The sequence below is a fragment of the Phaseolus vulgaris genome, chromosome 5 (genome assembly GCF_000499845.2).
Source record: "Phaseolus vulgaris cultivar G19833 chromosome 5, P. vulgaris v2.0, whole genome shotgun sequence".
Classification (NCBI taxonomy): Eukaryota; Viridiplantae; Streptophyta; class Magnoliopsida; order Fabales; family Fabaceae; genus Phaseolus; species Phaseolus vulgaris.
Window position 1 is genome coordinate 35290023 of NC_023755.2, and position 24730 is coordinate 35314752.

The 24730-nt window shown below is 31.8% G+C and overlaps 3 protein-coding genes across 3 annotated transcripts; all 3 read right to left on the reverse strand.

Moving 5' to 3' along the window:
• Positions 1-134: 134 nt before the first annotated feature.
• Positions 135-1443, reverse strand: LOC137834385 (uncharacterized). The gene is made up of 3 exons (XM_068642442.1): positions 768-1443; positions 268-578; positions 135-194 (listed from the first exon to the last, which is right to left on the reverse strand). The coding sequence occupies exons 1-3, from the start codon at positions 1441-1443 to the stop codon at positions 135-137; spliced, it is 1047 nt and encodes a 348-aa protein (XP_068498543.1).
• A 5418-nt stretch (positions 1444-6861) lies between these two features.
• Positions 6862-9731, reverse strand: LOC137835581 (uncharacterized). Its single transcript, XM_068644154.1, has 4 exons — positions 9553-9731; positions 9170-9268; positions 8366-8526; positions 6862-7162 (listed from the first exon to the last, which is right to left on the reverse strand). Exons 1-4 carry the CDS (start codon positions 9650-9652, stop codon positions 7004-7006), a joined length of 519 nt encoding a protein of 172 aa, XP_068500255.1. The 5' UTR covers positions 9653-9731; the 3' UTR covers positions 6862-7003.
• Positions 9732-19589: 9858 nt separating this feature from the next.
• LOC137834386 (probable disease resistance protein At4g27220) lies at positions 19590-24270 on the reverse strand. Its single transcript, XM_068642443.1, has 4 exons — positions 24051-24270; positions 23812-23904; positions 23499-23558; positions 19590-22358 (listed from the first exon to the last, which is right to left on the reverse strand). Exons 1-4 carry the CDS (start codon positions 24268-24270, stop codon positions 19606-19608), a joined length of 3126 nt encoding a protein of 1041 aa, XP_068498544.1. The 3' UTR covers positions 19590-19605.
• Between the last annotated feature and the right edge of the window lie 460 nt (positions 24271-24730).

Here is a 24730-nt window from a genome sequence, read left to right on the forward strand (position 1 = left end):
TATACCTGCACAAAATGATTTCCGTGGACATGCCAATTGCAATGATTCGGTGATGACGGAAGTTACTTGGTGCTTGGATTCTTAAAGGAAAAATACTCAATGATTGTAACATGGACAAAGAAACAAGAATGACATTATAGATTTGCAATAACATATCCCATGTCTGGAATTGTCATCCACTTATCTGTTCCTGCCTGCAAGTACAATTGAGAAACAAAGTTAAATAAAGAAATGCAATGTAAAAATGAAATGGTGTGTGGTTGGTACCATAGACATGTGTTCCACTAGAAGTGACTTCTTCAAGTATTCATATCTATCATCACCACCAAAGAGTTGAACATATTCTTGTCTCCATTCACTTAGTTCTTTTAACAAATTCATTCGAACAACAGCCCATGACTCCTCTCCCATTCCCAATTGGGCAGCAACAACACGGTAGCCACAATGGCCATCAGCCTTAACGTCAACAACATCAACAATATATGGATGATACCCTAGGGAACTGATCAAGGAAAGGAATACATTTTGCTGGTACAATTTCTGGTAAGCTTTCTTCATTAGATTTTTTGCTTGCACAACTATCATGTTGTGAGTGTAAGAAATCCACATGTTCAAAATAAGAAGGGATTCGCTTAGTTGATCTCATGAATTTGGTAGGACGAGACATCTTTACAGCACCTTTTGTTTTCACCTTATGATCTGGTGCGTAAATAGATGTTTCTCTGGAAAGGCAATCTCCTGCAATTTACTTTTGATGTTAACCTTACCTGCAACATCCAACTCTTTAAACCGCTTCGCGATGACCTCAAACTCTTTATCAATTGACAACTCAGATGAAGATTGTTCAGTTGCAATGTCTTCAAAGCTTAAACGAGTCCACATCACATGTACTGATTTAAGTGGTATGCTACCAACACCAAATGAAGCCAATTGACACGCACAAGGAAGACCATGAGTACATGTAAGACTACATCCACACCTACTTTTATCAAACCCCACTGATTTAACCCTATCAAGCTCTTCTGAAATAAGGTTCAAAGCATATTTAGACACAAAACCTAACAATTTTTTGTAAGCTGTAACCTTAAACCGATGTCCAACCACATGCAAACTCTTTTGGAATGAAGCTTTGATTGCATTATGTTGTAAAATAATCATCTTATTGATGGAATCCCAGCAGAAACATAAATCCCCCATCGAATTCTGAAGAACTCTCTTTAGGCTCCAGTGTGCCGCCTCAACTCTGTTACTTGTTGTGTTTCCTAAGTGCATCACCTTATCTATCCATGCCTTGACAAATTTTTCTTTATGTGGACGTAACCATGTATCCATCACATAATCAACAAATATAGGCCATGGAGAACAGACAACTCGAAGAGCATTGACACGATCTTCAAAGGCCTCAACAATATCACAATCCACAACAGATCCCCACACTTCCATTACTTGATCCCATGCCTCTCTTGGATGCACCAACATTTTACATTTTGCTTTCACATTTTTATCAATGTGAAACCGACAAGCAAATTATAAGCTTCAGGAAACACCATTCTAATTGCATTCATTAAGGCAACATCTCTATCACATACCACCACCCTAGGGCATGAATCAACTCTTAAAAACAACCCTTTAAGTCTGTCAAGGGCCCAAAAAAAATTTTTTTTTCCTTCTGCTGCTAGTAAACAAAATGCAACGGAGAAAGTCAAACCTGTAGACGTAATCCCAACAACCTCAAGTAACGCATCCTATACTTGTTCGTCTTGTACGTACTATCCATTAATATGACAATATTAAATGAGTTCACCAATTTTACTGAATCTGGGTGTGTCCAAAATATATCTTGCACAATATTAGAGACCTCATTGTTGAAGATGGTTGCTGCTCCTTCAAGATTGTGTTTGATGAAGACTTCAATGTACATTTCATTTGTATTTTGCTTTGCTTTAAGTGTGTCTTAGGTAGTGCTTAGAGGTTGTCTAACAGTGGGCTTTTTGCTGAGTAACTCACCTCATAACCACTGGCCATGTGATAAGAACAAACATAAGTTTTCTTAAACTGTTTTTCACATGTTTTACAAAAAACACGTTTACTGCATAAAAATAAATCTGTTCTTTTCTAAATAAACAGATTCTTTTTTACACTGATGTCTTGGCTAAGTCTTGTAAAAATTAGATTTTGTGCATCATGTATTTTGACTAAGTCTTCGATCTTTCAAAACGACTGAGTTTTAAACAGTTAAACTTTCTCTGTTTTCGTTTTGAAAAATAAATCTGTTCATCTGTAAATGAATAGATTCTTTTTGTCTCTGGTGCCATGTCAAGCTTAAACGATTTTCAGTTTTATCTCAGCACCAGAATGGTTGACTAAGTCCCCTCACTTAACAAATTCTCTAACTGTTTTTTGAAAATAAATTGTTCATTTTATTTTCATCTGTTCATTTTATACAGCTTTAACTGTTTTTTCCAAATTGTTATAAGTTGGTTTTCTATAAAATGCAAACTTGTTTCTGAGTTTAATATTCATTCAATAGTTCATACATTTGTAAAACAGTTTACAACAGAGAATCAAAGTTTACAAAGGATTAGCATTGTTCTTCAAGATTTCAAAATCACAAAGTGCTTGTTCTTGGTTTTGGTTCCAAAGCTTGGTGTGAGGTGCAGCTACTGTTCTAGCAATCTTGCCTACTGGTTTAGGCAGATCTTAGTATCCTCATCAGGTGTAGTCGTTTCATTCTCATTTTTGTATAGTTTGGTTGAACACTCTTTGATAGGTGTTCTTGAAGAGTGGGTGTGTGTGTGCTGAAATAGGTTTTTTCCAGCAAGGTACCTAAGTTCTTGTAGGTTTCAAAACAGTGGAATTGTACTTGATTGTACTGTGTTTAGTGATTTCCACCTGGTGTTGTGAAGACTGGATGTGCTCAGTTGAGTGAACCAGTATAACTGCTTGTGTTTCTCTCTCACTCTCTGCATTTCGTTTCTGCATATTGATAAACACAAAGAATAATCTGTTCAATTGAAAATATCTGTTCTTTCTGGGCGTTGTGACATTGTTCTTAATTTATGGAAACTGTCTGGTTTCAATAGAACATGATAATCTGTTAAGGCTAATAAAGGTTGTATGTGATAGATTGTCTCACAATTGTCAGCCCTTAACTGACCTAATAATTAAGTGGAATTAAGGTTTGTTGTTTTCTGTGTTTCATGTTTTTCAATCTGATATTATGTGTGTGATCTGGAAATCTATCTGCATAATTTGTGATTAACTTGCTGTATTAAAAGCTTTTCAAACAAAAACAGTGCTGAATAAATCTGTTCATTTTTCATAATCGATTTATTTTCTGTAAAACTGTGTTAAACACTGTTTTGCGAGAAGTTTTAAAAGGTCAATTCACCCCCCTCTTGAACTTTGGCACTATTAACCACATCATCACCTAACCAATGCACGTATCTGTCTCGCTCCAGTAACAACATCAGTTGCTACATTTTGTTCTATGACTCTTTGTGATCTTCGGTGACAGTGATTGCATTATAAACTGCTTAATAGTTGTCACTTCTTCTCATTTTCTCTTTCATGGTTAGTAAATATTTCTTGGCTTCACCGAAGTTTTACTCATATTCTCAACTAACTTTTCTCTATACTTAACCTTCCAGCTACGGATGACCCCATTGTCTCTGCCAAGTCATGATTGTGAGAACCACAAATTAATTAACCATCCACTTGACCACCTTTGATGGTTTGCCTCGCAATTGAAAGGACACTCACACTTCTACTTCCAGTTTGACTGACATTACTTCTTTTTTATACCGTCTATATTTACCTCCTCTCTCAAACCTACAATACATAGGTCATCCTTCCTCGTTGGCTCGTCCATGTATCTGACCTTAATATAAAATGACAAACCATAACTATAGCAACACTTCTCGCCCACTCTAACAGCTCATCTCGATCACGAAATACCTACAATAAATATGCCAAATTTAAAATAATTCATAAAAAAACATTCACAACCAACATTGACCATACTCATTTGTAGAAAATGCCTCATACTTCATGTGCCTTGTGTTCATTATTAATGCGTTATAACTTATTGACTGCTCTAGATCACATCATCTAATCCATCCACACATCAATCTCCCCTAAATCCCATGTATGACTCTATTGTATCCATTGGATGTTGAAAAATGAACATTAGCTTCCGGATAATAAATCCATAACCAAAAAATATCAACAGTTAGCTTTAAATAATATATCGGATTGCATAAACTAGTTCTAGATATTTTCATCCGTAAGGCAATGATGAACTACGGATATCAGCGTCCGAAGCAACGAGCCACGTTCCAGATATTAATATCCCGTATTGAAAATTTTGACTTCCAGATATTAATATCCGTAAGAAAAAAACAGATTTCCGGATACGATATCCAGGACCAACTGAGCTCGAACAAAACCAGAAACTGAACGAAATGCCTGAAATGGATGACTTACCTCATTAACTTGGCAAACGAAGCTTACATGAATGTTCGTGCACAACAATGAATGTAACCTCCTCTTTTGCAACTCAAAGCAAGCTTCACACATCCATGAACTTCCTTTTCTCACCATTCATGTTTTCATAAGTGAAGAAGACAAGGGCATGTAGGATTTTTAAAATATGTCGGGTACGAGTCACAATTGATCGGGGCAGGAAGCAATTGTCTGTGCTTTGTCCCTCTATGCCAATGACCAACATGTGGGTAGTTATTAAGTACTTGACAATACAGAGGACGTGATTCGGCATGTATAGGTGATGTATTTTTTATCTTCTTGTTTGTTTTCCTTTCACCAAATATGAAATATCATATTCAATAATTGAAACTATTGCAAAATAAATATTTATAAAAAATAATTTTTTACATATGCACATAATAAAACTAAAACTATTAAATTAGATAAATGGTAGCTAAAACTTAGTAACTAATTAGATGTCAATTTATAAATTAATTTATATTTCTATTAATAATAGAAATTACTTTAGATATCAATAATTTTTTAGTTTTTAAAATAATATCTAATTTAGTCAATATAGTAACTAAATATTTTTTTTCTATAATTAATTTATATTTAATTATTTTTTGTAATGATATTGTTTATTCAATTATTATTTCCTTTTAAATTTCTTTTAACTCCCCATATTTTCTTCCTTTTATAGGTCTAGAATAAGTTCAAATTATTCCTGAGTTGGAAATATTTTGGATTGTATAAATTAAAAATTTATTTTAAATTGGCAATCCATAATTTAAAAAATTATTATGAATTGTATAATCTGAATATTTATTATGTTGTACAATATTTGGATCCAAAAATATTTAAGATTATGAAATATGAAATAAAAAATCTTAAATATATTTTTAAATCCAAAAGTATATTTAAACCATAGAGGAAGAATAACTTTCTCTTAGTCTAGTGTGCATACAAACCTACTTGCAATGAAGGCTTTAAATGCAAAGGCGCATATTCCTTCACATATTGAGACCATTCATAATCATTGTTAGAATTTCTGGTTGGGCACTAGAGAGAGAGAAGAAAAATTAGAGTCATAAATATAAATAAGGTTTTTTCACCAAAGCTTTAATAATAATTAATTTTAAATGAATATTTATTTAAGGATGTTGTTGGAAGACCCTTGAGGTGCAATTAACTTCGTCAACATCAATTGATTAATATGAATTCTAACAAATATGTGTGTTATTATGTTAAGTCTCATTGTTATTGTTTGAGTGGTGGTATGTGTGTTTTCGGGAAAAGTTTCATGTGAATTTAATTCATTTACTAAAAAAAAGAGTTTAATCTAAGTTGGAGCATTTTCAATATAGAATATTTTGTATGTATATCATACATTACATGACTTCTTACACTTAAAGCAACTCATTTTCTGTAATGGTGGAATCGAATATTTGCACCTTACAATAATGGTTAAACAATTATAATGGTGTAGTTTCTTCATTTTTTTTTCTTTTTATCTACAACATAATTGTACTTTTATAGGTAAAGGGGCTAGATAATACATGTGACTGGGTGTACAATTACTCATGTGTCATTAATCTCTATTTGCTTCTTCAAGACTCTTTCCTTAATGTTCATACTTGATAATGGATAACTTGTAAAAGGCACTCCAATGCTTAAGTAAGTACTCTTGTAAAGAGTATATTCTGGTAATGGTAAAAATATATCTGGTTCATGTGTAAAGAGCTTTATTTATAGCACAGGTTATGGGCTCTGCCTATGATGGACTCTGTCCTTGATGGGCCAAATATCAGTTATTAACTGACTTGCATCGTGGTCCCTTATTAATAGAATGAACACCCTTTAGTTAATCAGTTATTTAGTTGCTTCGTCGGAAAAACCTCCCGCATATTTTGGGATATTAATTATGAGTCATTAAGTGCGGTTGTAACTGTCATCACTATCTTTTATATCTATATCTTTTATTGTGTGTCTTGATACATTCTTTCACTCGATCAGTGACCAAAATCGAGACCGATTATCTGGTACCAACCGGTACATAATTATGTTTTCTTAAGTATTTCTTTCTCATAATATATCTATCAAATATAATATTTTCAAATATAACTCAAATATTATATAATAACTTATCATCCACAAATCATTTAATAACGATATAACCTACCAATTCAATTATTTTTATATTATTTGAGAATTTTTTTTATCATTGAAATCTTAGTGAAAGAGTGGATTTATTTTCTTATGTCTGTTTTTTCGTGAAAAATATAAAAGGAAATGGAGGGTCATTAAACTCATATTTACTCTTATGATTTACATTATTATACCTTTAACGCATTGAAACTTCATCTACACATAGACTTTCATTCATTAAATTCTTACTTATTTTTCATTAGAGTTGAAGTCATTCCTAATTGTTGTCCACAACTTCACTCATAGAAGCTTAAGATTTCATCTTTATTAACAAGAGTTTGGCCAAAGATGATATATCTTCGGTTAGAACTTAGAACAACCAGAGATAGTTGTCAAAGTAGCTAAGTAGAACAATGGCCACTTCAGATATTGGACACCAAAATCCCCAACCGATTTTTAAATTAAAGGTGATGCATGTTAATGGCTTGTTCTTTTCATTTTTTAGTGTCATCTCCACGGTGTAGGTGCCCTGTAAACATTAAGACAAGGAATTGATCTCAGGTCTCAGTATACTGTTCCATATTCAAAAAGTAGAAAAGGTTTACATCCCAGTAAACTGCTATCGTAGAAAAAGCATGCTTGAAACAAAAACAGAAGTACATAAAAGTTTTACATCAACAAAACAGGTAATAAAATTGATGAAAAGCCAAGTCCAAGATCAAGAAGAGAATATCAAGAATAGACAAGTCGTCCTTAAAATTAGGGTAGCTACAAATAAGTCCTTAAGAGGATATAATGCAAACTTGACTAAGATACCACAGACACACAAAGAAAGAGTAGATAGGTCTGACACTACATCATAATTAGTAATTGAGTATATAAGAGATTTGATGTCACCTTCAACTCAAAACCTCTTAAAACCTTAAGATGGTGAATTTGTAGATTTTTCTCTTTATATATTATTCATCTCACTCATCTCCACCTAATGTGAGACTTCTAACTCTATACTTCAATTCCTCTCGATCTTCCCCTCAATTGTAAGTCCGTATCACACATTGCAAACTCTCCTTCGAAATCCAAGTTATCTATCCACGAGTCCCTTTCTTGTATAGTTGGGTTGGCTTTTGCAAAAGCTAGCTTGGGTGGTTATTAGGATAGAACTCTAAGGATTTGATTCATAAGCGCAAAAGCAAGGCGTTACACACAAAAACACCAACTCTAAGAGTTGTCCATTTTACTGGATTGATTTTACCTGTCAGTTTAAATTACTATTGATACATAACCGGATACCAAAGGGCAATTACAGATTTTTACAACTCTACACTAGCTAGCTTCATGAAATTCCATAAATTATATAAGATTCAGAAGCATATTAGATAGAACAGAAGGAAAGAATAATACAATATCTAATACGTTTAATCAGATAACTAATGTAATCACATGTTAAGTTTTTCAGCTTATATAAACCTACATGTATGGGCACATCACATACTTTGCACTAAAGGGTGCAAAATGAGTTTGGAAGATGAGATGAGAGACCAAGAACATGCATTGCTGCTAAACAATATCTCTACTGCTCGACAGAAGATTAATCTCTTTGTCTTACTCTATAATTGCAAAGTTATATGTTAAGGGCCTCTTCATAGATGTCAATGGAGACTTCATTCATGATAGGGTATGATTATTTATAGCTTCATAGCTAAAAGCTTATATTTGGTAAACTGAAACTAACCGGTGGGGCAAATGCAGGTAATTTTTGGGTGTGAGCAACCACAAAACTGCCAGTAGCAACAGGACAAGATACTTCCTCACAAAAATCATGGATTTCTTTATGGACAACAAAGCCAAAGTATGCAACTATAATTACCCACTTTCCTCCATAAATAGCTTCACCTGCATTCAAGATAGACAGCAAATCTATTGACAATCAACTAAAAATAATTACAATAAACCATCAATTTCATATCTAATGTATTACTCTCTCCTAAATAGTCCTTGAAGTAAACAAATTATATAACTAATCCCTCGAGTACTAAAAACAATACTGAATAGTCTCCTAAGCATTAAAGATTCCTTCAAATTGGTTTAGTTAAGTAGGGATTAAATGGACATTAAACACTTCAAGAGTGTTGATATGTTCTCAACCCTGCACCAGATTACAATTTAATCTGGAAACAGAAATAACTTTTTGCTGAAATGTGAATTCCATATGAAAAGATGGAGCAATTTCAAAATTGCATTGTGACACATCATAGTTGTAAACGGTTGTGCTCAATTGTGAAAGTAACATTTTACTTTACATAAATCCTTGAGAAACTAGATTGATTGATGGTTTACTCAAATAATTAAGTGACGTATTAAAATGCTACATAAGATAAGTATACCATGATTTCGTCTATCCCTGTAATCACCACACGGGGTTATAAATATAAGTACAGTTTGTTAACATAAAACACTTGGTCCCTGCATGAAAGAAAAAACGAATTTGGGGGAAAAGAAAACAAAATGAAATAAAGATACAGAAGATAGGGTTTACCAGTAGCAGCTGAAATTTTAAAGGTGACAGGCCTAGAACGTACAACAGGGTCTGGTGTGATTTCAACTCCAGACACCTTTACATCATAGTTCACATCAGCTGCATAAATTTTCAATGGAAAATTAAACACAAAAGAAAGTCACTAAAGTTCAACGAGACCATATCATGAGTAACTGGGCGCAATTAGCTGTGAATTCATTATGCATAACCTGTGCATGACATCAAAAACAGAACAGAATTTATCAACAAATTGAATCCGATTAAAATTTAATCCCCACAAATAAAGTTTAGAATTTTAATCTGGAGGACCAATGTGATGAGCTAAAAAATCAGAATTGGAGGATAAAATTTCAAAGAGAATAAAAGGGAGAGTGAGGAAGTACCGCAGTATCCGAAGGTAGTAGCTTGAGCGTGGGCAAATGAAAGGGTAAGGATGAATAAGCATAAAAGATGGTTGAGCTTTGGGTGAAGCTGAGACTCCATTGAAAAGGTTTTCGAAAGACAGGGAACAATGTACCAGGATGCATCCCGTTCTCATATGACCTGTTTGGTTGGATAAAAATTGGAGGGGGACAATGGATACACATATTATTTAATTGATAAAAATTAGTAAGGTGGAAAGAATTAGAACTTTGTATTTTATTTTTTAAGAAATTATTTTTTTATTTTTCATACTTTTTACTCACTTTATTTTCTTTAATCTTTTTCACTACATAAACATGGAATACTTTAGTTGGGATTACCATGTCAACACAACTCACTACTCCAATGATAGTATGGAGAAACAAAACCCTTAATATAATATTATTCGTGAACCCTATTTATGAATTTTTTCCAAGAAGTATTTATGTTTGATTATTTTATTGAAAGGTTTGATCATGGGTTTTTCGTCAAAATTGTATAATTTATTTTTGTATTTATTAGAATGAAAAAAAATTAAATAAAAATTTGGGTAATTCGTATCTCGTTGATACGTTTTCTATTCTATAGAAGTTGTCATAATACAATAAGATTTCAGGCTAGTTTAAATGAGATAAAGAAGTTGTGTTAGATTAAAACAACTTTTATGAAAAAAATGTGACTAACTAAAATTGTCTTTCTAGAACACGACTTTGATTAAGATGAATTAAGATTTAATTAAATTTGTGAGGGTGTGACATGACTTCTGTTCAAAATAAAAACAACTAAAGTCATGCATAAATGTGACAATTTCCGTTGTTTTTATTTTATATTGAAGTCATCTCATACTCACACGACTTTTTCACTTAAATTTTTTAGGTAGTGTGTTTAATAGAGTTGTGTTGATTAAAAATGAATGGAAATGTAAAAAAACAATAGTGTAAAAATTAATAATTTAAAGAAAGTAATCAAGTATTTAAAATTTGTGTATAAGCATATATGAAGCAAAGAATTGATGTATTAAAAATTTATTTAGCATTTGATTTTATAATATTTTAATGAATTATGTTAAAAATTATTTAATGAACTTTGTTTAAGAATTAATTAGCATGTATATTATGGTATTATATTATTTTGTTGTATGTGTATTTGTGTTTGTTGAATGAAAAAAATGTACAAGTAAACAAAGTAAATAAAGAAGGAGACTATTAAATGAAGTATAAAAAAAAATATTGAAAGTAAATCTAGATTATAACATTGTTGTTATTACATAGACTGAAATTAACTATCTACGAGACAATGTGATATTTTTTTTCTTTGTCTTCGAGGTCATCCTTGTGAATCGTGTTCGGTATTAGAAAGCGACGATAGTGGATTATTATCACTATATTCTGGTTGGTTGTCCTCAGGTGGATTATCGTACTCGTGTGAAGACATTGTGGATCGATAATAATGCATTGACGATATTGGATGAAATGTGGATGGTGTCATCATTATGGAAGTGTCAAATATATTTGATGGACCTGAAAAAATATTTTTCTAGGATGGGAAAGTGGTGTAAGTAGACAAAACTTGTTTGGACAAAAAATAAGAAAACATGTTGTGGTGATAGTCCATATAGCCGAACATCTCAATTGGTTGAGAAAAAGTCTATTGTTGAGCATTTGAAGAAGACTAGACGAGATAAAAAGAACCAACATAATGGAGTTATTTAAAATTATAATTTTTATACAAATTTTGCTTTTGTATTTACCCTATTAAATATGACGAGTATTTGTGTTTTAAATATAAAGAAGTAGTGAAATATAAAGTTTTAAAAATATTAATATTTAAAATTATTTTAATATATTGATAAATTCAATTAAATTAAGTGTTTTCATTGTTGTATGATTTATGTTAAAAGTATATTAAAGAATATTTGTCTCGCAAATAACTTATGCACCAGTTGTAATATATATATATATATATATATATATATATGAAAAAAGAATGTAAGATATTAATTATTTATAAAGTATTATATAAGAAAAATGTATGTAAGAAGATGTAAGGAGAAGGAAGATGTTTTTATTTTCTTGTGTTTATTTACATCACTTCAATGTATACAAGTGTAGTAAGACTTTTTCTCTTTATTAAATTAATTGCATGTAACTATCGTACAATAATTGCGTATAATTTAATAATTATTATTTTCTTAATATATTATTAATCTATTAATAAATAAATTATAAAATAAATATTAATATATAAAAAATAAAAATCAGTATATTTGAATAAATAAAAAAACTAAACATAATAAAAATAATATAAACAATAGTACATACACATAAATAATATAAGTAAATTAATTCTTCAAGTATCAACAAACATACACAAAGTTTTAGAAAAATAAGTAACAATAAATAGTTATGTAAAAAAAATATTCATCATAAAATGCGAATAACTCAATTTTTTTTTATTTAGTATGTTAAATTATTCTTAAAACACAATCTTATCGCCTTTTTTGAAATCATTTCACATCCTTAAATTCTTTCACCCCGCTTCAAGTTTTGTTGATTTATTTAGCGCATTTTCTTCACTATTTTGTATAAAAATATAATTTATACAATTATACACACACATATATTATATAAATGTAAATAAGAAAATAAATAAATCAAATTAAAAATCAAATATTAATATATAAAAAATATACATCAGTATATAAGAATAAATAAATAAAATAAACATACTAAAGTTAATATAAACAATGCATAAAGATAAATAATACAGGTAAATAAATAAATTGTTCGTATTAACAAACTAACACAAATTTTGAGGAAAGTAAGTAACAATAAACAATTATGTAAAAAATGATTCATCTTAAAAAGCGAATAACTCGAATTTATTAATTTGGTATGCTAACATGTATGCTAATATCTGCTTCAAAAACAATGCTCAAAACTTGATTTATTTGACACGATTTCTTAATTATTTTGTATAAAAATAAAATATATAATTAAATACATATATATATATATAAATGTAAATGTAAATAAGAAAATAAATAAATAAAAATTATAAATCAAATATTAATATATAAGAAATAAACATTAGCATATAAGAAATAAAGAAACTAAACATACTAAAATTAATATAAATAATGCATAAATATAAATAATAACCGTAAATAAATAAATTGTTCAAGTATCAACAAACTCACAAATTTTGAGAAGAGTAAGTAACAATAAAAAATCATGTAAAAAAATGATTCATCTTAATACCTTTCATGATTTGGTATTTACACAACTACAAATTTGTTTCATCCAATATCAATTCTACAAGTATAAAATTTAATAAGAAACGGTTAGAGAGTGTTCTTCAAATGCAGCCTACACATAACAAAATACTTTTAGTTAGAATGATATGAAAACCATATGAAATCTAAATAACATGAACATCCACATGAAATATAGTGCAAAATACATGTGACAGAACTATTATCAATATGAAAACCATAATATGCACATAATCTAAAGTGCATAATCTAATAGAAGCAAAACAATTAGGAAGAAAAAATATATGAAATGCCAAGAACAGTTTACCAATAACAATTGATGAAGTTCTGTTGTTTCTATCTTGAAATGGATTATGCACAAAAGAAATACTTTTATATTTTTGCTAGTTGAGAAATATGATGAACAAAGTTAAACGGTAAAAGAGCATTGCATAAAATATTCAACAAAAAGAAACTTTAAAAAGGATGAGCAGTGTAGAATCTAGTCAAAGCAAACTGAAATGGAAGTGCATAATCAATATAAGCAAAACAATGAGGAAGAAAAAACATTAAATGCTAAGAACAGTTTACCAAGAACAGTTGTTGAGGTTTTGTTGTTTTTATCTTGAAATAGATTATGCACAGAACAAATACTTATATATATATATATATATATATTTCTACTACTTGAGAAATATTATGAACAAAATTAAACATTAGAATCACATTGCATAAAAAAAAACTAATCACATGAAGAAATACAAATATCAGAAAGCCATAAATAAAGAGAAATACCTTAAAAACGTGGAACAGATGTAAAAGAGCAAAATAACATTAAAGAGCATAGCCACAAACTCAACATAAATGAGCATAAACTTAAAAAGTTGAATCTGATGAACAAATAAAAATATTAAAAAAAAACAATAAATAAATAGAAATTTCATGAACAAATGCCTTACAATACAAAACTGGAACACAAACAGATAAAATTGCAATTGAGCAAAAACAGTGTGAAGTATCGACCCCAGTAAGAATCATTGAGAAAGGCTCCAATTAAGGAGAATCTGTAAACGGTTCTGGTCCACTTGCTCACATTGTTGGTAGCCTCAGCACTGTCTTGGCGAATGACTCAAGTCAGAAACAAAACCAAGTTCACTCCAACTCCAAAGAAAGCCAGTGTGGCCAATGCTTGATTCACTGCATCCAGTGCAATCTTAAATTTAAACATGTTGTATTCAACTTACTTATGTGTTGCCATTCGTATCTGATTTTTCTAAAGTAGAAAGTGGATTACGAATTAACTCATCATTTTTCAGTACCTAGCAAGATAATTGTAGTTTTCCACCCTCCTTTACACTTCTTATCATTTGTAGGTGACTGTCCTCTGTAGCCATCATTTTCTCCTCTCACCTGTTTTTATTTAGAAAGAAAATAAATAACAAATTTAACTTATAACCCTTTTTTTTCTGATAAAAAAAAAAAACTTATAATCCTTTTGCCATCCAACAAAAGAAATCTACCTATCTATCTATCTATGATATTATTTTGGTATGTGTATTCAGTTGTGACATGAAATATTTTATGTAGCGAACCGATTCCCTTTTTTTTTATGAAACAAAAACTAAACCTAATCGACTAAGAATAACTGACCTGGATTGCGTCAAAATTGTCGGAGTTGGCAGTGTATGAATTGGCAATTCCCGGTTCCATTTGCGTCATGAAAAACTCGGTTTAATTCTTCAATAAAGCGTAAGATTTCTCCCAAATTCCTTATCTTTCTATAAGTTCTTCTGTTTTAACACTTTCAAGTATGACAGCAGTGGTGGAGGCTTGCGACGTTGTGCAGGTGGCTTATTCGGAGTAGGGTCGTGTCTAGGCAGTGTGGCGAAGTGCACCAGTAAGGCGGTGGATCGTGTTTCACAGCGAACAGGTGCAAGTACTTACGGTGAGTGAGATGGCTTGGAAGTGCAGTGTGATGGCAGTGACGGAATACGCATGGTGGCGTGTGCAATTTTCTACTGGTGCAGCAGTGACAGTGCGGTGATAGGTGCGGGGTGTGGCTGCTTTTCGCTGCGGCACGAAGTTAAGACAATTTAGTTACTGAGCACATTAATAAAATGAATTCGATCTTAGCCAGACTTATGTCAGTGAACATTAAGTTCGATGATGAAGTTCAAGCTTTACTACTGCCATTGTCTTTGCTCGATAGTTGATCCGGAACGGTTACTACAGTTACCAGTTCAACGGGATGGATTCACTTTTGAGAAGATTCGTGATCTCATTCTTGGCGAGGATGTCCAAAGAAGGAGTTCTGGGGAATTATGCAGTGAATCGCTATGTCATCAGAAGTAAGAAAAATATCAGAGATAATAGGAGCAAGAACAAAAGAAGGAGTCAGTTAAAGACTCGAGATTGCTCAAGTGTAACATGTTGGAACTACAAGGAGGTGGGGCATTTAAGGAATCAATGCCCAAATGATAAAATGTCAACATTGTAGAAGACTTCGCGGACGAGGACCTTTTAGTCTGTTGTGCGGATAGTAGTGTGGATTCCTGGAACTGGATTCTGAAGCATTGCAGAATCTAGTTATTGGAGACTTTAGAAAGGTAAGACTAGCATACAACAGAACTCTTGATGTTACGGGCATGGGTGACATAGTGTTGAAGACACTAGTTGGTTTCTAGACTTTGAAGGATGTCAGAGTTGTTCCAAGCTAGAGGAAAAGTTTGATTTCTGTTAGGCAGTTGGACAAATAGGGACATGAAGTGAAGTTCGAAAATCAACAGTGGAAGGTCGTCAAGGGAAATCTTGTCATGGCTTGCGGAAGAAAGAGAAGTTCGTTGTATATGGACGAATTACCATTTGAGGGAGTGACCATCCCAGTTCAGAAAATAAACAAAGTCCAGTTCAGAGAATCTCGTGGGCAGAAGAGGGTTGTCTTTTGATAGCTGTCGTTTCGCTGTCAAATTAATATGATTCTAGCGTAGACTTGTCTAACACTAGAGAGATGATAGTATAATTGTGGACAAATGTCCCCAAGTCGTCTCCCAACGAATCCAATAGTAAAATCAGTTGATTAGGGTTTAGAATCTATCTGCAAGCAATAAAAGTTAGCAATAACAATAAAGATAAAAAGGGGGTTTGAGATAGTTGTGCAGAAAATATAAAAGAGATTAAAATAGCAAATAAAAAGCGGTTGATCTCCAAGTTCTTCCACCATTGAATTCTTTATAGGTTCTCTAAAGATTAATCTTTTTTCAATCCTCCAACAGAGCTAAACCAGATTGAACATGCGCCGATCTGATTCAACTGAAACTCACCAGTAAAGCATGCGTCTACTAGTTTAATCAATACCCACTTTGTTCCATGCGTATACTCCATGGGAATGCTTACCTCCTCTCCCTTGAATCATGCGCTTAAGAAATTAATTAGAACAATGCGAACTAACTAAGAAACCAAAGTTTAAGATAAGGAAGACTCTCAATCATGCGTTCAAGTACAACCTCTCACAAAAACCAGTTTTCCAGGAGATTAGACAATAAAAACAACTGCTATAGAGAATTAAAAATCGAAACTTTTATTGAACAAAACCTCAGAACTCAATAGGGAATTACAAAAGAATCAACCAAAAAGGTTTAGCCTTCCATGCGGAGGCAAAACAAAAGAATTACTAAGAAGAAAATAAACTAAGAAAACCCTATGAAGCTCTCTCTTCTCTCCTTGATGCTTGTGTCCTTTTATAGGCTTTTCTGCTCCAAGGATCTTGGGAAAATATTGCAGTTTAGATTTTGTAAACAGTTTCCACTTTCCATAATTCTTGTATTTTGCAGAAGATTTGCTTCCAATTCTGTTTCTGAGATATTGTAGATTTTATTTTCTCTTTCTTATCCTCAGAATTTGATTCTTGTTTTGGTTCAAGAAGCAACTTGGACTTTTGCATATTTGGCCCATTCACAAAGGTAGATGCTTCCTCTGGATAATTTACTCTAAAAAGACAAAATTAACAATAATAATAGTTAAGGCCCAAATAAACCCAATTATAAGAATATTAATTAAAACAATGGATTTATTTATTATTATAGTCCAATAATCTATGATTAAGGCTATTGTGTGTGAATAAATATATGCTCATCATCTTTACAAGAGAGAAACCCAGAGCCACATGTCAGATTCAGGATGAACGAGCGTGGAAAGGTTTAGGTAGACCAGTCAGAGGTACTTATGGCAGTGGGAGCACGGGTTGTGCTTCAACTGAGGTTCCTAGATGACAGTGGGTTAGGTGAACCAGTATTTCAGCGGTTGAAACTTCTCCATAAAATTTCTTGTTGAAAATGGAGAGTGTTTGTTCTCAGGTTGTTCCAGGATCCGACAGTTCCTGTAAGTGGGAGCCGGTAGGAACAGAGAACGGGTCAGTGACTGGTGTGTTGAAACTCATGAAAGTTTTAACGAAGTCTTCAAAATGATTAAGAAGGCTGGTGGCAACTAGAGGTGGAACATTGAGTTCCGTCGACAGATTACAAAAGTACATGTACACAGTTGAAGCGCATGTGAACATTGTTTTATGACTTCAAGTGAGAGATTGTTGGGTATGAAGTCAATACCAACTGGGTTGGGCTAACTAGACATCATGTTTAGTGAGTGAGCTTAATCATTGTACACAGTTGAAGTGCAGGTGAACATTGTTCCTTGGCTTCAAGTGGAAGATTATTGGGTATAAAGTCAGGACCAATTGGGTTGGGCTGACTAGACACCATGTTTAGTGGGTGAGCTTAATCATTGTATCCCTTTTATAATCTCTATTTAAAGAAATCATTGTACTTGTAATTGGTGTGCAACATGACAGAAATGAAAACCTAATAGTTGCCCGTGTGGATGTAGGTTGCAGTTGGCGACCGAATCACGTTAAATCTTGTGTTGTTTATTTTCTGCAGTTGATTCGTGATTATGTGTGTTGCTTCCGCGTGCGTTTTCCCATCTCTCTTAACAATGTTTATCAACACTGCAACTCTAGTGATCCAGAGATGGAATTAACACTGCACTATGGCCAGTTCTTTGAAATGTTGTATTTAAATTGTATAGTTAACGATGGAGTCAGATCTTAATTAAGTAGCATATGTGGTGATGATGATGCTATAGAGTGTAATGAACGCCCAAGATGCTAGATAAGATAAATTTGTTGTTGTAACTGAATTACTATAACTTGGGACAAATTTTATATTTATGTGGATGAAACTTTTCTGTTGAGGTGGTCTCCTTCTAAATTGCCTTATTTTCATACACATACACTTACTGCTAAGATTCTTTTCATGGACTTGTTTATTTGAGGAGTGAATATAACCTCATTTTGAAAAAAAAAAAGAATACATTATGCTTAAATTGTTGAATGAAGGTCTAAAATTGTATTTATAATTTCTAATATCATTGTCTTGAGAAGCTGACTGGGTACAAACTTAGAACAACATTGTATCTAAAGGTAAGCAATATGGTTATGCTAGAAGTGGTTTAAAAGAGTGAAAACAGCTGGGATGAATAATTTAAACCACTTGAATAAAATCATGCAGAAAAAATTGTTAAGAGCATCAAATATCTACGACCCTTAGAAATATTAATCGATTTCCATTCATAAGTGGCTTGGTGGGTGAAAAAGTATTTAATATAATGCATATTCTGCTCCTGTATCTCAAGAATTCTTCTCCATTTGAAAAGCCCTTAATTGTTGTCCTTTTGTTACACTTTGATTTGCTGGTATGCTCAAGTAATATTGAAAAATTTACCCCAGTTTTACAAGGATAATCCTTTCATGTATATTTTCTTGTATCATCATTAGAAATAATCTCATCTGGTTTAACATGAAAGGGTGAATGAGGTAATCTAATAGACCTAACAAATGATTGCTCCAAATTCACAGGTAAACTTTGGAAGGTAAAGGGAAGAGTTATTATAACCATTCACTGAAAAATCAACGGTTTAAATTTAATTGCTTAAAATTTTACATGTATTTTGTCACACTGACTAAATCTTAACATCTGAATTTCCAATCAAAGATTTATAACTCTACGAACTTCACCCTCTTAAAGCCCTCTTAAAGCGCATCCTCTACTTGTCAAAACTCCCCTTATTTCATTACTACTTTTCAGTTTTACTACGTTGTTTCTTACCTCTAAATCTTGATATAATTGCAATTGATAAAGGCATACCGTAATTCACAGGATTTTATTTTTCTTTGTAATTCTTTTGCTAAACTTTTTGGTTAATTTCTTTGTAATTTTTCATACCGTAGATTTTTCATTTACATATAAAATGATTACGTATAATCACTTGTAACATATAATTTGTGTCTTGAAATTTTCCAATCTATCTTGGGTTTAGAAATTTTCAGTTATCTGTCATCAGTTGCTTGCACCTAATGTCGTGCTCTGAACAATGTAATGAACAAGTCACCCTATAAAATGAGAAGATTAACGTGAGAATGAGTAATGTTTTGATCATTGTTTTCTTGTTATTAATTAATTGAGCTATAGTATTATTTCTGCTATTATGAGGGAGAGGTTGAGTTTCAATTTTTGTATTGCTTTCAAATAATTAATATCTTTTGTAAAGACGACATTCTTTAATCTGGAATTGCTATACCCAGATGTATATTCTTCCACAAACCTGTTAGGACCGGTGCCAATAAAAACCATTATACTTTTTTGAAATGTAAATTATGATTTTATTTTGTCTTTACAAGAATAATGAATATAAAGACTAAGCTAATGATAATCTGAATCAACCCAATCAATCATAAAGCAACATATTCTATTCTGGGTTGACATGAATTGGGACAATCAGTGATGTCCAATTCAAACCCAGATTTACAGACTAAAATCCCCTTGCACACCATCTTTAATTGTGGTAAATTTCTTACTTTCAAAGTGATCAACTTAGGGAGTGTAATTTTGATACCATCATCATAACTCTCTGCAAATATCTGTTCCATTGAATCGCAGTCTGATACAGATAGAAACTTGAGGTTTTGAAGTTGTGGCACTAAGCTTGGTGTCAGCAACGTCTTTATTCCACGGCAGGCACTTACATCAAAGTGTCTTAGATAAGAGAAGATGCCTCTCGGAGACGGAGGTGGCATTAAATTCGCAATATCTTCCTTGCAGATCGCAGTTAAACTTTTCAAATCATAAAGACTCAAATATTCGATATTAGCGCATGAGGAACAAGACAAACAGAATAAGCTCTTTAGATTTGTGCATCTAACAACGGAAATATGCGTCAAATGCTTAGGACGATTTGACGACAGAGGAGCACAAAAGCACTCCCATTGATGATTGTCTTCTACAGATAATATTGCAAGGTCTCTCGGGAGGACATATGGCAATTCTTTGCAATCTCCAATGTATATACTTCGACAATCAAAATTGAAAAGAGTTTCTTTCGGTAAAAAAGGCTTCCAAAAAAAACGCTTCCAGTGCTCTTCGTCCTTCAAATCCAGATGACAGATAAGATAACTTTGAGGTCCATAACCACTGTCCAGGATTTCTTGCACATAACGGTTGAGGTTATCCCGATCCACAAACGTTCCTAAAAAACATTCAAGCATAGTCATCCCCTGCACATCTTCTACATTTATACCCAGACAACCACAGAGATCCAGGTATTGAATATTGGTCAAACTAGGGAGAAAACTTCCTGGTACCAACTTCAAGTTGGGATTCATGGACAAATCTAGCCATTCCAAGTTCATTAGATTTTCCAAACCTTCAGGTGCTGCTTGGATGGAACAACCTGAAATCTGCAATCTTAACAATGACTGTAGCTCCCCCAGTGGAGGTATATATTCCAATCTTGAACATTCATTGAGGGTTAAAGAAGTGAGAGACCTCAAGTTAGACAGCGAATGAGGCAAACATGTTAACTCTTCATTTTTTGATAAATCAAGTGTTGTTAGAGCATTCATGTGTGTGAAAAAACACCCTGGAATATGTTTAATCAAATTGTCAAATAAAAGCAAGGTGGACAAGCGTGGACAATTAGGAGAAGTGCCCTCTGGAATTTCTTCTATCCTGTTGTTAGCCAGAGAAACTGCTTCCAAATCAATTGTCCATTCCCGCATGTGAGGTATCTTTTCCATATGTTTATTACATTTTACCATCATGTTACTGCCACTCTCCTTCAAGATATTCCACGCCATTTTCCTCACCAAACCATGCATTTTTACTGTCTCCGACAACAATGAATTATCCGACGAATTATCCAATAACAAAGAATGGTTTATGAGTTTATCCACCATGACATTCCCCTCATTGAATATTTCCTTGAAACTTCTCTTTCCATTCAGCAATCCCCTGTCAACAAGCTTCATAATCAAATCATCTATGTCCAAATAATTAGGTAGCAATGCACTATACAAGAAACATTTCTGCACGTCCTTTTCAGTTAAATTATCATAACTGCGTCGTATTACACTTAAAACTTCTTCCTGCATCTCCACTCCCATTTTCAATGTGTCAAGTTTATTCAGCGCATGTCTCCACCAATAGATGTCAGTTTTTCCTTTCATGATTCGAGCAATCACATTGATTCCAAGTGGTAAACCATCACATGCCCTTACAACATATCTTGCAATATTTTCCACTTCAGGGGGAAGTGTTGAAGGTGTCCCAAAGTGTCCGTGTTTTAGCAGAAACAACTCCCAAGCTTCATCACCATCAAAATATTCACGGAAAGGACTCACACTTATCATATTAATTGCCTCACAATCCATCTGTTCAAACACATGTTTCAAACGACCTGTCATGATCAATTTAATATCCTTTACTCCAAGAGGAATTCCCACCTTTTCTAAATCAATATATTTCCAAACATCATCCAAAATAAGTACTATCTTTCCTCTTTTTTCCAACTCTGATGCCAAAACCATTGCTCTTTTTCTCTCATCAGCTTCGTAAAGCTTTACCTTTGTTATTTCTGCAATTTGCTGTAGCAATCTGAAAATGGTGAAATCATGGGAAACAGTGACCCATAAGACATCCTTGAATGTTTTGTTTCTTTTTATCTCACTCTGCATGTAAGTTGCTAGAAATGTTTTTCCCACTCCCCCAATTCCATATATGCCAATAATCAAAACTCTATCATCTTTCAGAAGCTTTTGAATCTTCCTAACATTTTTCCCAAATTTGCTACCAACAAATTCATTTGACAACACCGAAGGCTTCTCTACCTCATGCTCTTCCACTTTTTTAGTCAACCATTGTATTTTGTTATGTTCTTCTGATATTTCAGGCAAATATATTTCTTCCTCTACAACAGATAAACACTCAAACTGATTTAATGAGTTTTTCATATCAATGGCAAATTGTTTCATCTCCTGCAATCGGTACAACCAATGATCAACCTCTCTCTTGCGCTTCTTGCCACGTGACTCCAACACCTGTAATTGTGTCTGAATGTCCTCTTCTTTACTTGTCAGATCCGATATAATCACATCTAAGTTACTTTGCAAAGTACTCGTCAAACTACCATTCCCACCTTCATAATAATCTGTTTCATTGTTTTGGTGAAACTTAAATCATTTAAAGTAATCATATATTTAAACAAAGAAAATAAATACAAATACATTTTAAAGTACAAAATCTAATTAAACAGTATTTTATTTCTTGGCTTTTCCTTTTATTCAATTTTTGAATCGAAGTTTGAAATATATATATTACTTTATAAAAAATATATATTTATTTATTTTCAGCAAAAATATTTAATTAAAAGTATTATAGTTTATGCTTTTATCTTTTTACTTATTAATTTTAGTCATTTTTAAAAAATTTATTCATCAATATTACTTCATGAGAAACTTGAAATAAGCAAAAACCATGACAAATGCTACCACAAAAAAAAAAATCATTAAATAGAAACTAAATTTAGAGAACAAAGCAATTAGTCACTATATTGATTAAATTAGATATATTTTATAAACTAAAAAATTATTGGTATCTAAAATAGTTTTTATTATTAATAAAAATTTACAAAATAGTTTTTAAATTGATATTTAATTATTAGCTACTAAAAAACTTATGTTCACTTATGGTTTAGAGTAGTCTCCGTTAGTCTTTTATAAACTAATTTAGAATCTAGAATATTAGTAACTAAAACTTTTAGTTAATTAAATACCAATTTAGAAACCATTTTATAATATTCTATTAATAATAAAAATCACATTAGGTATCAATAATTTTTTAGTCTCTAAATTAATATCTAATTTGAGTAATTATTTTATATTTCTAAATTTGATTACCATTTATTGTTATAAATTAAACAAAAGTTAGAAATGATAAAAAAAATTATAGGTACTAAAATAAAAAATTTAATCAAAAACTTAATTAGCCTGATAATTTAAAAAAAAATAGTAAATAACCTCAAATGGTTGTGCTTTACAATTTCAACACACACATAAAAAATGTGGTTAATTTAATATATATATATATATATATATATATTCACATTAATAAATTTAAAATTATATAGGTTGAAACACCAAAATCTTCATTCAGTAAAATAATAAAATTAATTCACCATTAAGAATTAAAATAAGAAAAACTATATATGTTGCATGACCTAAATAAAATGATAAAAATACTTGTGAAAACAAGAAATAGAAGACAATGAAATGGTAGGTAGAATGCATACCTTCTAATGATGCAGTCCTTTCAGGGTTAAGTGCATTATCAATCCTTTCTAGATCACCACCTTCAACCATTTCAATACACAAAGAGATGTAGATAAAAATAAAATCTATTTATTTTTTAAATTTCAACGAAAATCAATAATTTTTTTACAATAAAGCTAGTAATTAAGGTAAGTTTATCAAAACATAAATCCCTCTTGACAAACAACATTAAAATTGATGATCCAAAGTAGAAATCAATTTATCTTGTATCACCTAGAAAATAGAAGCACAAGAATGAAGAAAAGGAAATAAATATGTAACAAAGTTGCATACCTAATAATGTTGATCCTTTAACTGTTTCATGGTTAATTAAACCACCAACAGTATCAGTCATTTCCCCAGCCCTTTCAGCCACTTCAATAAAACCTTAGATATTAAAAAAACAATAGATATTATATATATAAACTCTTAAAGTTTATTCCTTGGGTTAATTAATTAAAAACATTAATAAAGCTTAAACAAGATACAGAAAAAAGAGTGGGTGTGAGTGAGAAATAAAAAAATAGTTGTACCTTGTGATACAGTGATGACATGGTGGGAATGATTTGAAGATGTGACATGGTTAGGAGGAAAGGAGCATATACGAATGCCTTTTCCTTCTATTCGATCAACATGTGCTTTAATTCTTGAAACTCCTCCTTTGAATTTCAGTCCACAGTGGTTACACTTCAACCTACCATCTTCTTCTTCAGAAACTTGATTCCAGTACTCCTCATCTTTAGGTCTACCCATTCAAATTATGTCAATTATGTTTGAAAATGTAGGAGTGATTTGAGAAAGAAAGAGCAAAAAATGAGAGAATATGCATCTGAAGTTGGGTATTGAATTGACTTATATAGGGGGTTCAAGGGTTGACTGGGTGAAGGGAGAGAGATTCCTCAAAATTACACATATACACTGTAGGAAGTAATATAAAGAAAATAACAGAAGACTAAAAGTTATAGAAACTAATTCAACATAATAACACAAAATTTCACTGTTAAACTCATTTTATTTATTTTATTTATTTCGATAATATATATAATAAAATTATAATTATTGAAAATTATAAAATAAGAATACTAATATATCTGTAAATTAATTATTAACGGTAAAATAGTTTAAAATTAATAAAATTAAAATTAATAATAATAAAATCTGAATTAATAATTAACCTTCTTCGACTGCACATGAGTCATAATTGTCCTCCTTT

Bases quoted from the DNA above. Each gene is read 5' to 3' on its own strand.
- LOC137834386 (XM_068642443.1), bottom strand. From the start codon at position 24,270: ATGGGTAGACCTAAAGATGAGGAGTACTGGAATCAAGTTTCTGAAGAA. The intron at 23,905-24,050 runs GTACAACTATTT...TTAATATCTAAG, and splicing joins TGTCATCACTGTATCACAAG to GTTTTATTGAAGTGGCTGAA. The intron at 23,559-23,811 runs GTATGCAACTTT...AAATGGTTGAAG, and splicing joins TAAAGGATCAACATTATTAG to GTGGTGATCTAGAAAGGATT.
- LOC137835581 (XM_068644154.1), bottom strand. From the start codon at position 9,652: ATGGAGTCTCAGCTTCACCCAAAGCTCAACCATCTTTTATGCTTATTC. The intron at 9,269-9,552 runs GTACTTCCTCAC...AAATTTATGCAG, and splicing joins TACTACCTTCGGATACTGCG to CTGATGTGAACTATGATGTA. The intron at 7,163-8,365 runs GTTAGTTTCAGT...TAATGTTTACAG, and splicing joins TACCTGCATTTGCCCCACCG to GGCACCTACACCGTGGAGAT.
- LOC137834385 (XM_068642442.1), bottom strand. From the start codon at position 1,443: ATGGAAGTGTGGGGATCTGTTGTGGATTGTGATATTGTTGAGGCCTTT. The intron at 579-767 runs GTAAGGTTAACA...ACAACATGATAG, and splicing joins TAAAGAGTTGGATGTTGCAG to TTGTGCAAGCAAAAAATCTA. The intron at 195-267 runs GTACCAACCACA...TTGTACTTGCAG, and splicing joins TAGTGGAACACATGTCTATG to GCAGGAACAGATAAGTGGAT.